This window comes from Pezoporus flaviventris, unplaced genomic scaffold (genome assembly GCF_033815535.1).
Source record: "Pezoporus flaviventris isolate CSIRO_AGI_PZ_B2104156 unplaced genomic scaffold, CSIRO_AGI_Pfla_v1 ptg000149l, whole genome shotgun sequence".
NCBI lineage: Eukaryota > Metazoa > Chordata > Aves > Psittaciformes > Psittacidae > Pezoporus > Pezoporus flaviventris.
Genome location: NW_026892697.1, coordinates 1 through 17,806, shown reverse-complemented (window position 1 = coordinate 17,806; position 17,806 = coordinate 1). Strand labels below are relative to the sequence as shown.

The window sequence follows — 17,806 nt, the reverse complement described above, 5'->3', positions numbered from 1 at the left end:
TAAGGCAGCTCCAAAAGATGACTTTTTTCCCCAAAAACGTGTTTGAGAAGAGATTGCTGAGCTCTGGGGTTTGTCCACTTCTATTGGAGACTCAAGGAACAAGTTAAAGAACCAATAAAAGGTTTTAGATCTGACAAAGTGTGTCAGGAGGGAGGGGAAACTGATATTAACCACTGTGTAAGGTTACATAGAATCATAGTATGGTTTGTGTTGGAAGAGACCTTAAATCTCACCCAGTTCCAAGCCCCTGTGATGGCCGGGGACACCTTCCACTAGAGCAGGTTGCCCTGTCCAACCTGTACTTTCCATAGGTCACGAATTCGTTCTAGTTAGGAAGAAACCGAAGCAGAGAGGGAAGAAGCGGGTGGTTGGCAAATGCCCATGACAGGATGAAGGATCAACTCTGCACTGTGAAAACATAACGTTTCTCTGTGTTCCAGGTTGATCCGGATGGTCTCCAAGCCCCAGGCTCAGCATTAACGCAGGCAATGAAGTGCAGCACTAAGGTAAAGCTATATGGGTGTGCAACCTTCCCACTGCTTTCCACAGGGGTCATTGATCAACATCTCAAGGTCAGCCAGAGGAGCAGGCACCGTGTTGTGACATGGTATTTAACTGCTTGAGCACCCCTTTGTTCTACCTGTGCTGGCACAGGAATTTCACCAAGCTCTTCCTCATTGAGCTGTGCCTGAACTCTCCCTTTCCATCCTGCAGGACTGTCTCTGAGCAGCTCCCACCACATAGAGGCTTTTCCACCCTGCCTCTTGGAGAAGAAACCTCCAGCCAGGAGCTCACACACAAAGCACCATCCAACCCATGGCACAAAGCAATTGCACCCAAGTGACCGAGTTCAGCCTGGTGGGGTTCACAGAGGACTCGGTGTCTCAGGTCTACTTGTTCCTGCTCTTCCTGCTCACCTACCTTGTCACCATTGTGGGCAACCTGGGCATCATCATCTTAATCAGGGCCAGCCACCTCCTCCACTCCCCCATGTATTATTTCCTGGGCAATCTGGCCTTTGTAGACCTTTGTTCTTCCACTGTCATCACCCCCAAGATGTTGGTTGACTTGATGTCAGAGAAGAAGAGCATTGCTTATGCTGGGTGTGTGGCTCAGGTCTTCCTCTTTCAGTTTTTTGGGATAACTGAATGCTTCCTGCTGGCTGCAATGGCCTATGACCGTTATGTGGCCATTTGCCATCCCCTGCTGTACCCCCTTGTCATGTCCCCAAAGTGCTGTTTCCAGCTGGTGACTGCCTCGTACCTCGTGGGGCTGACCAATGGTGTGGGACAGACCATCAGTATGTCCACCCTCTCCTTCTGCAGCTCCAGCGCCATCGACCTCTTCTTTTGTGACATTTCCCCCCTCATCTCGCTCTCCACCTCTGACACCACCCTCAGCCACACCATCCTGATCACTGCAGCATCTCTCTTTGGTGTGTCCAGCATCCTGATTATCCTGCTCTCCTACGTGGCCATCATCGCCACCATTCTGAGCATCAATTCAGCCGAGGGCAAGCGCAAAGCCTTCTCCACCTGCACCTCCCACCTCACCACTGTCAGCGTCTTCTATGGGGCATGCTTTTTTATGTATTTATTCCCCAGCTCAGACAGCTCAAGGGCAGCAGATAAATGGGCTGTGGTGCTCTACACCGTGGTGACTCCCATGCTGAACCCCTTGATCTACAGCCTGAGGAATAAGGAGGTGAAGGAGGCTTTGCGGAGGCTCACAAAAATAAGATGATCTTGAATGGTGCAAGCTTAAGGCCAGACAGAATGGAGATGTGGGGTAGATGCTCAGGTATTGCTTAAGTATGGACAACATGTTGGGGGTCTTCTGCACGCAGAATGCACTGGTTGATATGATTGAGAATACAAATAATTTCACTCTCTAAATTTATATTTAGTAGTGAATTTCACCTAATTAGTTAATTTGTACTGTATTTCACCTAATGAAGACACAGGTAGACAACTACAAGCATGCTCTCCTCTTCATCTCAGGAAAAGGGGGGACCTGATCGCTGCCTACACCTGCCTGAAAGGAGGATGGATCCAGGAGGGGGCTAGGCTCTGCTCCCAGGGAACAAGGGATGGGACAAGAGGAAACGGCTTCAAGCTGCACCAGGTCATGTTTAGATGGAGCTGAGGAATAATTCCTGCCCCAGAGGGTGCTCAGGCATTGGAACAGGCTGCCCAGGGCAGGGCTGCAGTCACCAGCCCTGCAAGTGTTCACAAACCCTATAGACAAGGCCCTCAGTGCCATGGGTTAGGGGTGGCCTTGACAGGGCAAGGGAACACTTGGAGTGCATGAACTTAAAGCTCTTTTCTTTTTGCTCTCCCTTTTGCTTGGCAAATGAGAATAAACTGTGAATTCTACCGTTCCACTGGATCAAACTTCATTTCATAACGGTGTTGTTAAATCATTAAGGGCCTTAAGAAAAGGATAAAAACACCTTTAGCAAGAAAAACAGAAATGATAGCAAATAAGTGTGATGCCATGCAGTCAGTATTATTAGGTTTTGATGGACAAAATGATTTCCAGCACCATACACCTCATTTCATTTTAGACAGCAAAGAATTTAAGTGAAATAAGGTACTTGTGTGACCTCTGTTATGACCGAATGCGTTTTGAAAGCGTTTTAAGAAGTGATAGTGATGAATCCACACCAAAGGGCAGAAACTTTCAAGGAATCCCCATCCACTGCTCCACACCTTTACTTTCCATTCCCCTGTTGGCAGCAATAGAAGCTGTTGCAGAATGGTTCCGAGAGCAAGGCCATGAATCCTTGGAGGCCTTGTGCGAGCAAAGCAAAGTGTAGGCCTCACATGTACGTGATTTAAGCTGAAGGACACACTGTCCTTGAGCTCTGGGGAAAGTACCGAGAACTGAATTGCAGCTGATGTAATGAGGAAGATCCTTGAAAACAGAAACCGGATGTGGGAGGAGAATGTAAATGAAACCGTTTAGAACTAACCAATGCTGCTGTGACTAGTAGGCATAATTAACACTATGAGGATATAAGCGATGTGCGACACGAATAAAATAGAAGCTTGCTTATCACTCATATTGGGTTGTCGCATCTTGCTTCTCCTCGAAGTCAGCAGAAGCCATGGTCTCCATGGCAGCCTGATCACAACAGAGCACAGGAGCTGTGGTGCTGTCCAGCAGCCTTCAGACCTGATACGTGGCAGCCACATTAAGGTCTCTGTGGTGCCTTCTACAACAATGTTCAATGACTTTATGTCCAGCTGCTCTCTCCTTCACCATCACCAAGTGTTTAAACACGAACATGAGCTCTTAGTGTCTTAAAACACAAGTCTGTGGCTACAACCCTATTGCTCTGCTCATTGTGGCTTCACATTGGAGCTGGTGCTCTCAAACCCAAAGGCTTTTTGCTCCTTGTTGTGTTTGTTTAAGCAAATCAGTAGTTTGCTGTGTCTAAGGGCTGCCACTGCCTTCAATGGGGTAATCATCTGACCAGGAGAGCAGAAGAAACACCACATGAGGTTCTAGGAAGCAGAAGCAGCAGCCAGCATTGCAATGCATCTTCCTGCTGGGTCATGATGAGCAGGCAATGAGGTGCCTGGTTTCTGGCATTCCTGCTGATGAGCTCCTAATGGCTTTAGCTCCCCACTCTCAGCTGGAGCTGCTTTCATTGTGGTTAAATCTGGTTTAAAGGCAGCTGAGCAAATGCTGGGTAGGAGCTACATCCTTTTCTTTGGGTACTTAGTGATTGGATTTAGGAATCATCTCCTATATCCTTGGGCAAGCACTTATCTCCTTACGTTTGAATGCACCATGTCAACTCTATGTGTTTACTGTGTCCATCAACTCCCTTTATTGCTGAGGGAGATTTGGTGGGGTTCATGCCTCTCACTGCAAGGCAGACACCAGCATTGCTCCAGCTGAAGAGATCTGAATGAGCTCTGCTGATTGCATTGGCCTGAGTCTCATCTGGTGTAATTGGACTTCGGCTCATAAATAGATAAGGAGAGACTCTCATGTTTGGCTTTTAATGTAAGTCATCAATATTTAGCCACCTGCAGTGTCAGCATGTGTGTGTAAAGCAGAGACCACAGAGAAAAGCATGCTTCTGTGTGTGATAAGATGTGGGTATTTGATGTGGGATGGGTGATGTTTTGCCCTTGTTTAGACAAGCTGTGGTATTGAGAATGGCTGGTTTCAGTGGTGTTAGATGCAAGGTGTGTGTTTGAGATGTCTACTCTTTATGTATCTGCAACTTACTTATGTAAGTACTACACAAGGGGAAGGAGGAGAATGAGGATGAGGAGATGGCCATTGAGTGTGTGAGCCATTAGCAATGGGAAACAGCAACTATCTTCATCCTCCTGCCTGAGGTGGGTGTAGACAACTTCAGCTGGATCTTCTGAACCCATTTAAAGGTGTTAAAGCCCTGTCTGCTGTCAGCTGCTTTTTTCTACAAGGAACAAGTCCCACTCTTGGTTTCGTTTCCTCCTTTTGCAAGCAGTAAAAAGCCACCCTGAGGTTATTTAAATTTGGAGGCATATAATGCAAAATGTTGTTTCAAAGGCCAGTTTTGGGTCCAAAATGGGCAGGTGGAATCAGACAGACTTCAAAAAGAGAAAATGCTGAGTCCTGCCTATGAGGAGGACTTGCTCTAAGCACTAAGACAGGCTGGGGGGCACCTTATCAGAGAGGGACAAGGCTCTTGTGGTGTCCACCGAGTTGAAATGAGCCATCAATGTGTCCTTGCAGCAAAGGCACCCACCAGCAACATGAGAAGAGTACTGGTGGTGAGTCAAGGGACTTTGTGCAATGAACATCTGAGCACAGGCTGGGGAATGGGGAAGTAAAAGCTACTTTGGGAAGGGTGGAGGGAGAAGATGAATTGTGCTGAAGAAATGGTCATCTTGCTTGAAAAGGGGCTGATGGAAAGAGTGAAGTGGTAGGGGAAGGAGGAGGAATGCTCATTTCTCAACAGGCAACATATTTATTTGAAGGTCATCTCCTCATCTTTTTAAGGCCTGCATATTTCAGGTTAACATGAACAGCAGTCATCTTGCGTACATCTATATATACACACATGTTCTTTAAATATAAGGAAGAACAGAGGAAGAAATATATGCAAGAATAATTCAGATGAGAAGGGGATGGTTTTTCCCTTGAAGCTACAAGTACATGGAATTGCATTCAGGGATTCTGGTCTCACTTTAATCGACTCAAACATCACTACAGAGTCAGAAAATCACTCCAATTTGATTTCTTATCTATTTAATGCAACACTAATTCTTGTGGCAGATTAAGGCATGATATTATTGTATTTACTTGTCCTTAAATAAGAACAACTCCCACAGACAGCAAAGAAATCATCCGAAACAAGCCTCCTTGTTAAAAAGAGTTTGGATGCTTATGGGAAGATGCTTATGTTTTGCAGGACCAATTCTTTCCATAACAGAGCAGCCACAGCTTTAGGATTTAAGCTTTAAGGTTATTTGTTTCCATATAGGAACTATTGACTATTCTTTTATCAAGGTATTATTTTTCAGTATATTATTTAGGACCTTCAACCATCATGGTTTTCTCTCCCAGGAATTGGGTGCACTCCTAAAGGAAACCCCAAATCCTGCATTAACCTCATGCACTGTGTGTTCCTATGAGCTGGGAGAAGTGATTCAACCTCTTCCCATGTTTCTTTGTCTCCTGCTGCCAAGAGAGTGGCTGGAGGAAACCACATGAGTGTGACCACGTTTCTCCTTTTGGGCTTCCCCAACGTGTAGAAGCTGCTCTTTGGGACTGCTCACTGGCTTTGGACATGAGCCATCTCTGTCAAGCAAGGCAGCTGTAGAAGTGAACTTTGTCGTTAACAAAGAAGAAAGTTTCTTTCTTGTTATCCCCAGCTAATTAATCTCTGATGGCTTGTTATGAAGAGTGAGGGAAGTCGCATCCAAGTGTTCTGAGAAGCTTTCGTGGTGATGAGGAAACTTCCTTGGTAAACCCCAGAAGGTCTTGTTAAAGCTGATGACTCCTGGAAGGGTGGTTGTTCCCCAAGGACCACTTCTTGCTTTGGCAAAGTGAGCAGCATCACTTGTGTTGGAAATAGCTGTGAGTGCTTGTATTGTGAAAGCCTGGATCTCGGGCCTGCTGGAGGGCTTTCTGTGCCCATACAAGCTTGGTCCTACTCTCCCCTTAAAGACACATCCCTGTCTTCATGACATGTGCAGATAATGTGGTTTAAACCCTAGCCAGAGAGCTTGTTCACTCACTCCCAGTGAGTGGTGCCGGGCTAAGAGCAATCGAGGCCCCCCCCCCCACCGGGCTCTCCCCTTCATCGCTCTTCTGAGGGATGGGGAGGAGGATCGAATGAGTGCAACTCCCACGGGTTGAGACAAGAACAGTCCAGCAACCAATGTACAACACAAATCACCCCCACTACTACCAACGACAACTATGATAAGAGAAAATAACAAGGGAAGAGAATACAACACCACTGGCCAAGAAACGAGTCCCACCCGGAAGCCCGTGTCCTTCCAGGTAACTCCCAGTTACCCCCCACCCCAGGCATGACGTGCTGTGGTATGGAATACCTCCTTGGCTAGCCTGGGTCAGGCGCCCTGTCTCTGCTTCCTCACAGCTTCCCCTCCTCTCTGGTAGAGCATGAGCCTCACAAAGTCCTTGGTCAGGGTAAACATCACTTAGCAACAACCGAAAACATCGGTATTAACAGCACTGTTCCCAGGCTGGAAGTCAAACACAGCACTACACCAGCTAACACAAAGGAGAAACATGACTGCTACTGCTGAATCCAGGACGTTATCCACCCCTTACTCCATACCATTCACGTCATGCTCAAATCCCACATATATATACACATCCATATACACACAGAGCAAGAGAAAGGGATCATTTTCTTAGTGCATGGACCAATCCCTATAATGCTGCCGAGTCCATTTGATCCATGATGTCAGGTTCCATCTCTTGTAACAATCTTTCAGGGCAGGAAAGGCTGTGTGCAGTATTGGATCATTGCCTGCTGATGCTGGTCGTTCCTTTACTGTGGAACTCATCCGGTTCTATCAAAGTTTATTCTCTGTTGGGATGATGGTTGGAGGGAAGTCAGGGCCAGTCGCTGGTGACCTGGAGACATCTAGTTGATGAGCTATAAAAGTATTACACAGCAGGCAACAGCATACAATTAAGATCATTGGCTGTTTTCCCCTAAAATCAAATCCCCTTGAGGTATACATCGGACTTCCCCATCTTCCCGCATTACCCATCAAGTATTTCCAGGTCCCTGAGCAAAAGCAATCCCACGAGTGGGTTTGCCTTTACCTGAAGCAGGAATAACCCAGACTGTCTTCCCCAGCAAATTCTTCATATGCACCACGGGAACTTTGTCCCCCTCTACAATATGTAAAAGTTCTGACTGGGCTGGGCCAGCCCTGTTGGCAGATCCTCTGGTGTTGACCAACCAGGTGGCCTTTGGTAAATGTGTATCCCAATGCTTGAAAGTTCCCCCACCCATTGCTCTCAGTGTAGTTTTTAACAGCCCATTGTACAGTTCGATTTTCCCAAAAGCTGGTGCGTGGTAGGGGATGTGATATACCCACTCAATGCCATGCTCTTTGGCCCAAATATCTATAAGGTTATTCCGGAAATGAGTCCCATTGTCTGACTCAATTCTCTCTGGGGTGCCGTGTCGCCACAAAATCTGTTTCTCAAGGCCCAGGATAGTGTTCCAGGCAGTGCCATGGGACACAGTGTATGTTTCCAGCCACCCGGTGGTTGCTTCCACCATGGTAAGCACATGGCGCTTGCCTTGGCGGGTTGTCGGCAGTGTGATATAGTCAATCTGCCAGGCCTCCCCATATTTATACTTCAACCATCATCCTCCATACCAAAGAGGCTTTAACTGCTTGGCTTGTTTAATTGCAGCACGTGTTTCACACTCATGAATAACCTGGGCAATAGTGTCCATTGTTAAGTCCACCCCTCGATCATGGGCCCATCTATATGTTGCATCTCTGCCCTGATGGCCTGAAGTGTCATGGGCCCATCGGGCCAAAAATAATTCACCTTTATGTTGCCAATCTAAGTCCATCTGAGCCACTTCAATCTTGGCCGCTTTATCCACTTGTTGGTTGTTCTGGTTTTCCTCAGTGGCCCGACTCTTGGGTACATGGGCATCCACATGACGTACCTTCACCACCAGGATCTGCACCCTGGCAGCAATATCTTTCCACAGTGCAGCAGCCCAGATGGGTTTACCTCTGCGTTGCCAGTTGCTCTGCTTCCATTGCTTCAACCACCCCCACAAGGCATTTGCCACGGTCCATGAGTCAGTATAGAGATAAAGTACTGGCCACTTTTCTTGTTCAGCAATGTCCAGGGCCAGCTGGATGGCTTTCACCTCGGCAAACTGACTCGATTCACCCTCTCCATCAGCAGTTTCTGCAACTTGTCGTCCAGGACTCCATACAGCTGCCTTCCATCTCCGATGCTTGCCCACAATATGGCAAGAGCCACCAGTAAACAAGGCATACTGCTTTTCACTTTCTGACAGTTTATTATATGGTGGGGCCTCTTCAGCACGCACCACCTCCTCCTCTGGTGACATTCCAAAATCTTTGCCCTCTGGCCAGTGGATGATGACTTCTAGAATGCCTGGACGACTGGGATTTCCTATTCGAGTTCGTTGTGTAATTAGTGCAGCCCATTTACTCCATGTAGCATCAGTTGCATGATGTGTAGAGGAGACCCTGCCTTTGAACATCCAGCCCAGCACGGGCAAACGGGGTGCCAGGAGGAGCTGTGCTTCAGTGCCAATCACTTCCGAAGCAGCTCGAACCCCTTCATAGGCTGCCAGTATCTCTTTCTCAGTTGGGGTATAGCTGGCCTCAGATCCTTTGTATCCCCGACTCCAAAAGCCGAGGGGTCGACCTCGAGTCTCCCCTGGAGCTTTCTGCCAGAGGCTCCAGGTAGGACCGCTCTCCCCAGCTGCAGTGTACAGCACATTTTTTACATCTGGTCCGGTCCGGACTGGTCCAAGGGCCACTGCATGAACTATCTCGCGTTTAATTTGCTCAAAGGCTTGTTGCTGCTCAGGGCCCCATTTAAAATCATTCTTCTTTCGGGTCACGTGATAGAGAGGGCTTACAATCGAACTGTAATTTGGGATGTGCATTCTCCAGAACCCCACTGCACCCAAGAAAGCTTGCGTTTCTTCCTTATTAGTTGGTGCAGACATTGCTGTTATCTTGTTGATCACATCTGTGGGGATCTGTCTACGTCCATCTTGCCATTTTATTCCCAAAAATTGAATCTCCTGTGCAGGTCCCTTGACCTTACTCCGTTTTATGGCAAAACCAGCTTTCAGCAGGATTTGGATTATTTTCCTCCCTTTCTCAAAGACTTCTTCCGCTGTATCACCCCACACAATAATGTCATCAATGTATTGCAGGTGTTCTGGAGCTTGCCCCTGTTCCAGTGCAGTCTGGATCAGTCCGTGGCAAATGGTAGGGCTGTATTTCCACCCCTGGGGCAGTCGGTTCCAAGTGAACTGGACACCCCTCCAAGTAAAAGCAAACTGTGGCCTCCACTCTGCTGCCAAAGGAATGGAGAAAAATGCATTGGCAATATCAATTGTGGCATACCACTTGGCTGCCTTTGACTCGAGTTCATACTGAAGTTCTAGCATGTCCGGTACGGCCGCACTCAATGGTGGTGTGACTTCATTCAGGCCACGATAGTCTACTGTTAGTCTCCATTCTCCATTAGACTTTCGCACTGGCCATATGGGGCTATTGAAGGGTGAGCGGGTCCTGCTGATCACCCCCTGACTCTCCAGTCTACGGATCAGCTGATGGATGGGAATCACTGAGTCTCGGTTGGTGCGATATTGCCGCCGGTGCACTGTTGTGGTCGCAATTGGCACTTGTTGCTCTTCAACTTTCAGCAACCCCACAGCAGAGGGATCTTCTGAGAGACCAGGCAAGGTGGACAGCTGCTCAATTTCCTCAGTCTCCAACGCAGCAATACCAAAAGCCCACCGGTACCCTTTTGGGTCTTTGAAGTACCCTCTCTTGAGGTAGTCTATGCCGAGGATGCATGGAGCCTCTGGACCAGTCACAATAGGGTGCTTTTGCCACTCCCTCCCAGTCAGGCTGATTTCACCCTCCAGCACAGTCAACTCTTGGGATCCTCCTGTCACTCCAGAAATATAGATGGATTCCACCCCTTGACAGCTTGATGGCATCAGGGTACACTGTGCACCGGTATCTACTAGAGCCTTATACTTGTGTGGGACTGATGTGCCAGGCCATCTGATCCACACAGTCCAGTAAATCCAATTGTCCCCTACCTCCACCTGGCTGGAGGCAGGGCCCCTCTAATGGTCGTCACAGTGTTGGACACTTAAGTCGTGGTGAAAGGGATTATTCTTCGTTATCACAAGAGCTGGAGTAAAATCAGCTCTTCCATTCCATCTGGGAAACTGCTCACCAGAGACTGAAGCCGTAGATCTCATGGGACGATCAGTCTTGGCCCTTGCTCCCCTCTTCAGTTCACTCACCCGTTCCTCCAAAGCTGAAGTAGGTTTTCCATCCCACTTTGTCATGTCTTCTCCGTGATCCAGCAGGTAAAACCATAGGGTACCCCGTGGCGTATACCTCCTGTATCTCCTCTCTTGAACAATAGGACGCCTTTTGTTAATAGCTGAGACGTGTGTTGCTACACGTGAGGAGATGGATAAATCAGATAGATCGTCCCTCAATTGTTCGAGGTCCTGGGACAGTTTTTTCACAGCTGAGATGATGGAAGGGGTGAGATTGTCTTCGAACTCTCAGAGTTTATGAACCATTTCATCCACTGTTAGTGGTACTATGTCATTCCAGGTCACTGTTGCCAATGAATGGGCATATGATGACGGTGCATTCTGTGTAAGTTTTCGCCACATGGGTCGTGTACATTCAACTTCATCTGGATCTATAGGTGTATCCCCGTTATTCGGCTTGATGTGATAGAGCATCTCTACGATGGCCGATTCCCTCAGAGACTGGATGCCTTTGTCTATAGTAGTCCGTCTATAGTAGTCCACTTGGCCGAACGACTCGTAACATCGTCCTTGTACAGAAACCTTTCTTTCACAGCTGCCAAGAGCCGCCTCCAAAGGCTGAGGGACTTTTTCTCTCTTGCAATTGCTTTGTCAATTCCCCCTTCTCTAGCAAGTGATCCCAGCTGCTTGGCTTCTGTACCTTCTAGTTCGTGACCATCGGCCCCATTGTCCCAGCATCGGAGTAACCAGGTGATGATGTGCTCCCCTGGTTGACGGGTAAAATCTTTTTGCATATTCCGCAGCTCGGTTGAGGTCCGAGGTCGAGAAGTTACCTGTTCTTCTTCTTCTTCGTCATGTGATGATGACTCCTGATCAGATTCTGGACCGGGTGGTGAATTCCGTGTTTCTTCATCTCGCTTCACCCTTTTTGCCTCCTTTTTGCTTGTTCTCTTGCGTACAGGGGCAACCGATATTGGTACGAATTGGTCCTCTGGTTTGGCTGCAGTGATTATCACTGTGGTTTGAGTAGCGACTGTACTTGTTGCTGGGGGTGGTGTAGCTACTGTGCTTGGAGCTGGGGTAACCGCGCTGTCTGTTGCAGTTGAAGTTTGAGCAGCTGCTGTACTTGCCACTGGGGTAGCTGCGCAGTCCATTGCAGCCAAAGTTTGAGTAGCGACTGTCGCTTTGCCCTCAAATCCGCCGACATTCTTTTCCTTTTGAAGGTGCTGGATAGTGTTGAACAAGGCCCTGTAAGCATAGGCCAAGGCCCAGCACGTTGCCGTGATTTGTCCATCTCTGGTATGGCCAGAATGACCACACACCTCATTTAAGTGTTTTACTAATTCTTCTGGATTTTGCAGTTGTTCGGTAGTGAAATTCCAAAGTACTGGAGGGGCCCACTGACCTAGATACTTGCCCATACTATCCCACACACCCTGCCACTAATGGCTGTCCAGCCTCAGGGAAAATCTCTCGGTCCTCCTACATCGTCGTTTGACCCCAGACAAGACCCAAACCTGAATCTGCTTAACTCTTGAAATCAGTAGTGGGCAAAACACACTCTGTATGCGTGTTAGCATGGTGATTCCCATCACCATCAGCAAACAAGTCTCAACAGCATTAAAAGGCCATTCAAAAAATTCAAAACTCTCAAATGTAAATGGTCTGAGGGGACGACTGGGAGGGTAAAAGGATGTCTCCTTCACAGGTTGAGCACCTGAGAAGGAGAAAAAAGATGTGTAATTGCTAAGCACCTCCATCATATACCTCCCAAAGTATAAAGGTGGTGACCACACTGGGAACATAAGCCAGATCAGTTTCATGATCAATGATTCTATTGTATTACAAGTCATTACCATAAGTACAATGGGACAAAAACCTTAGCCCAAGCCCCACACTTCAAAAACACTAATACAGCAAATACCAGATGGACGTAAGATACGATATACTGAAACTGTGAGATCAAGAGGAACAACCTTGAGAGCCAATAAATCAGCACTGTGACGAGTGACTATCAATCCAGTCAGATCTGTTCTTATCTCAACCCCTCGTACCCCATGTTGGGCGCCAAAAAGAACTGTCGTGGTTTAAACCCAGTCAGGTAACTTGTTCACTCACTCCCAGTGAGTGGTGCCGAGCTGACAACAATCGAGGTCCGTGTCTGTCTCCCCCCCCCACCCACACCGGGGTTCTCCCCTTCCCCACTCCCGGAGGAACAGGGAGGAGGATCGAAAAAAAGTGCAACTCCCACGGGTTGAGACAAGAACAGTCCAGCAACCAATGTACAACACAAATCACCACCTCTACTATCAACGACAACAATGATAAGGGAAAATAACAAGGGAAGAGAATACGATACCACCGGCCAAGAAACGAGTCCCACCCCGAAGCCCGTGTCCTTCCGGGTAACTCCCAGTCACCCCCCACCCCGGGCATGAAGTGCTGTGGTATGGATACCTCCCCGGCTAGCCCGGGTCAGGCGCCCCATCTCTGCTTCCTCCCGGCTTCCCCTCCTCCCTGGCAGAGCATGAGCCTCACAAAGTCCTTGGTCAGGGTAAACATCACTTAGCAACAACCGAAAACATCGGCTTCACCAACACTGTTCTCAGGCTGGAAGTCAAAACACAGCACTGCACCAGCTAACACAAAGGAAAAAAACAAACATGACTGCTACCGCTGAACCCAGGACAGACATAGAAGAGACTTACAGTCATAGAGGTGTCTTAGAGTCATAGTGGAGTCATAGAGGAATTATAGAGGTGTCATAGGCGCATCATAGAGGAGTCATAGGGGCGTCGTTGTGGAGTCTTAGAGGAGTCATAGAGGACTCCTTGAGGGGCCATAGAGGGGTCTTAGGGGACTCTTAGAAAGATCATTGGCGAGTGTCCTGGGTTTAGCAGTAGCAGTCATTTTTCTCCTTCTTAGAAGCTGGTGCAGCGCGGTGGTTTTGACTTTCGGCCTGGGAACAGAGCTGATAACACCAATGTTTTTAGTTTCTGCTCGAATGTTTTGGTCTGACGAAGGATTTTCTGAGCCACATGCTCTGCGAGGGAGGAGGGGAATCCGGGAGGAATCTGAGCCAGGACACCTGACCCAAAGTGGCCAAAGAAGTATTCCAAGCCACATCACGTCATGCCCAGGATGTAACAGGGAGTTACCCGGAAGGGCTAGAGGACTGCCGGTTTGGACTAGGTATGGGCCAGTGCTTGGTTGGGCTGGGAGGGGAGGGTGAGTTATCTGTTGGCTGGTGGTGAGATGCTGTATTCTCTTCCCTTGTTATTTCCTTTATCATTATTATTATTGGTGGTAGCAGTAGTGATGTGTGTTAGACCTTAGTTACTAAACTGTTCTTATCTCAACCTGTGGGAGTTGCATTCTTTTCGATTCTCCTCTCCCTTCCTCTGGGAGTAGGGGGCGGGAAAGAAAGAGGGGAGTGAGTGAACAAGCTGCCTGACTGGTTTTAAACCACAACAGTTCTTTTTGGCACCTAAGGTGGAGCACAAGGATTTGAGATAACGACAGGTCTGACCAGGTTACTAGTAGCTCATCACAATGCCGATTTATTGGCTCTCAGAATTGTTCCTCTTCATCTCAAATTTTCAGAATGTTGTAACTTACTTAGAGCCGGTATTTGCTGTCTCAGTGTTTATCAAGTGTGAAGTTTGGGCTAAGGTTCTTGTCTCACTGTGCTTTATGGCAATGACTTGTAATATAGGTGGGCTCCAGCAGAAGGGCGGGACGGACGTGGCCGTGGACTTGTACCTGTACCTGTACACTGCTCTTCTCCGTCCTGGCCCTCGTCCTCACCTCCATCTGTGAGAAGCTGCGGGGAGCCGAGGGGGAGTGGCCCAGTTAGCCGGCAGGTGCCCAACTGGCCCGGGAGAGCGGCCCCGGGGACCAAGCAGCGGCGGGAGTGGGGCTGGAGGTCAGCAGGCAGCGGCTGCTGGTGGGGGATGTCAGGGCTGTCGAGGGGCAGAAGGAGGTGGCTGCAGAGCAGCGGGAGAAGGCGGTGGAGGAGCCGAGACCCATGACCGAGCTCAGCCCCACAACGGCCGAGAGCATTCCCTGGAAGCTGCCAGCCTATCCCCAGGAGGATGCGGGAGACCACGCAGCATTTCTCAGCAAGGCAGAGGAGGAAGATCTGGACTCAGGAAAAGGGAAGCTGGTGGTGGGAGTGCCGGCAAGCACAGCAGCTACCCCAGCCCCAGTGACAAGTACAGCAGCATCGTTTGAGAGGTCTGAATGTTTTGAATGGCCTTTGGGTACCCTTGGGACCTGCCTGCTGATTGTGGTGGGGATCAGCATGTTGGCACACACACAGACTGTGTTTTACCCACCACCATTTTGTCTCATCTCAAAAGTTAAGCAGAGTCGGGTTTGGGTCTTGTCTACAGTTAGACGACGATATAGGAGGACCAAGAGATTTTCCCCAAGGCTGTACAGCCATGAGTGGCAGGGTGTGTGGGACAGTATGGATAAGTGTCTAGTCCACTGGGCCCCTCCAGTGCTTTGGAAACATGGGAGATGGAAGGCAGCTGTGTGGAGTCCCCAGCAACAAGGGGCAGAAACTGCTGAAGGGGACAGTGAATTATTTTGAGCCTGGTGGGCCCATGGCACTTCAGGCCATCAGGGCAGAGATGCAACATACAGGTGGACTCATGATGGAGGGGTGGACTTAGCAATGGACGTTATTGACCAGGTGATTCACGTCTGTGAACACTGCACACAGCCTCTCCTGTTCTGAAAGACTGTTATAAGAGATGAAACCTGATATCATGGACAGAACAGACTCAGCAGATCTATAGGGATCGGTCCATGCGCTAAGAAATGATCTCTTTCTCACTGTCTGTGTGTATACATGAATGTATATTTGTAAGAGCAATGGCACATTGAAAATGTAGGATGTGAGCCTGACGTGAATGGTATGCAATCAGGGCTGGATACTGGTTTAGCAGTAGCAGTCATATTTCTCCTTCTTAGTAGCTGGTTCAGCACTGTCTTTTGACTTTCAGCCTGGGAACAGAGCTGATAACACCAATGTTTTTAGTTTTTGCAAAGTCATGTTTACTCTGACCAAATCTTTGTGAGCCTCATGCTCTGCGAGGGAGGAGGGGAAGCCGGGAGGAAGCAGAGACGGGACACCTGACCCAAACTGACCAAAGAGGTGTTCCATTCCACCATACGTCATTCCCAGGATGTAACTGAGAGTTACCTGGAAGGGCTAGGACTCTAGCGGAGGTATTAGTCGGTGCTTGGTGAGGCTGCGGGGCGAGTTATCAGTCAGCCGGTGCTGAGGTGTTGTATTCTCTTCCCGCGTTGCTTCCTTTATCATTATTATTATTGGTGATAGCAGTAGTGATTTGTGTTATACCTGAGTTACTAAACTGTTCTTATCGCAACCAGCGGGAGTTGCATTCTTTTCGATTCTCCTCTCCTTCCCTCTGGAAGTAGGGGGAGGGCAAGAAGGGGGGGAGTGAGTGAACGAGCTGCCTGACTAGTTTTAAACCACGACATTTGCCTTGCCTATCCTTGCCTGACTTGGCCTGGCCTGGCCTTGCCTTGACGTGCCGTCCTTTCATTGCCTTGCCTTGTAATGCCTTGCCTTGCATTGCCTGGCCTTGCCTGTCTTGGCCTTGCCTGGCATTTCGTTGCCTGTCCTTGTCTTGCCTTGCCTGTCCTTGCCTGTCCTTGCCTTGCCTTGCCTTGCATTGCCTGGAATTGCCTTGCCTTGCATTTCCTTGCCTGGCATTGCCTTGCCTTGCTTTGCCTTGCCTTGCATTTCCTTGTCTTGCATTGCCTTGTCTTGCACTGAATTGCCTTTCCGTTCCTTCCATTGCTTGACTGTCCTGGCCTAGCCTGGCCTTTCCCCTGCTTGACGTGGCCTGTCCTGGCCTTGCAGGGCTTGCCTTGACTTGCCTTGCCCTTCCTGGGCTGCCCTGGCCTTGATTTGCCTGGCATTGCCTTCCTTTGCCTTGCCTTGCCTTGCCTTGACTTACCTTGCCTTACCGTGCCTGGCCTTGCCTGGCATTGCCTTGCCTGGCCTTGCCTTGACTTACCTTGCCTTACCGTGCCTGGCCTTGCCTTGCCTTGCCCTGCCTTGCATTGCCTTGCCTTGCCCTGCCTTGCATAGCCCTTCCTTGCCTTGCCTTGCCTTGCATTGCATTGCCTTGCTTTGCCTTGCATATCCTTGCCTTGCCTTGCTTTACCTTGCCTTGCCTTGCCTTGCTTTTCCTTGCATTGCCTTGCCTTGCCTTGCCTGCCCTTTCTTTGCCTTACCTTGCCTGGCCTTGCCTTGCTTTGCCTTGCTTTGCCTGCCCTTTCTTTGCCTTACCTTGCCTGCCCTTTCTTTGCCTTACCTTGCCTGGCCTTGCCTTGCCTTCTCTTGCCTTGCATTGCATTGCCATGCCTGGCCTGGCGTTGCCTGCCCTGGTCTGTCCTTGCCTTGACTTGCCTGTCCTTGCCTTGCATTTCCTTGCCTTCCCTTGCCTTGCCTCGCCTCGCATCGCCTTGATTCGCCTCTCATTGACTTGCCCGGCCTGGAATGGCCTTGCCTTTCCTTGCCCTGCCTCACCTTGCCTTGCCTTTCCTTGCATTCCCCTGCCTTGCCCTGCCTTGCCCTGCCTTGCCATGCCTTGCCTTGCCTTGCCTTGTCTTCCCTCACCTCTCCTTGCCTTGCGTCTCCTCACCATGCCTTTCCTTCCCTTGCCATGCGTTGCCTTGCCTTGACTTTTCTTGCCTTCCCTTGCCTTCCCTTGAATTGACTTCCCTTGCCTTCCCTTCCCTTGTCTTGCCATGCCTTGATATGATTTTCCTTCCCTTGCCATTCCTTGTCTTGCTTTGCCTTGCCTTGACTTGCCTTGTTTTGCCTTGCCTGGCCTTCCCTTGCCTTGCCTTCCCTTGTCTTGCCTTGCCTTGTTGTGCGTTTGATTCCCTTGCCATGCCATGCCTGGCCTTCCCTTGCCTTGCCTCTCCTGGCCTTCCCTTGCCTTGCCTTCCCTCGCCTTGCCTTCCCTCGCCTTGCCATGTCTTGCAATGACTTTCCTTCCCTTCCCTTGCCATGCCATGCCTTGCCTTCCCTTGCCTTGCCTCGCCTCGCCTCACCTCGCCTCGCCTGGCTTCGCCAGGACTTTCCTTCCATTGCCATGCCTTGCCTTGCCTTGCCTTGCCTTCACATTGCCTTGCCTCTCCTAGCCTTGCCATGCCTTTCCTTCCCTTGCTTTTTCTTGCCTTGCCTGGACTTGCCTCGCCTTGCCTTGCCTTGCCTCATCTCACCTC

At 49.3% G+C, this 17,806-nt stretch overlaps 1 protein-coding gene across 1 annotated transcript; it reads left to right on the top strand.

Annotated features, from left to right (window-relative positions):
- The first annotated feature begins 813 nt into the window (after positions 1-813).
- LOC133283028 (olfactory receptor 5G25-like) lies at positions 814-1,743 on the top strand. The gene has a single exon (XM_061479461.1). The coding sequence runs from the start codon at positions 817-819 to the stop codon at positions 1,741-1,743; it is 927 nt and encodes a 308-aa protein (XP_061335445.1). The 5' UTR covers positions 814-816.
- Positions 1,744-17,806: the final 16,063 nt, after the last annotated feature.

What these genes read in the sequence shown, in the direction of transcription:
- LOC133283028 (XM_061479461.1), top strand. Translation starts at nt 817, where the DNA reads ATGGCACAAAGCAATTGCACCCAAGTGACCGAGTTCAGCCTGGTGGGG.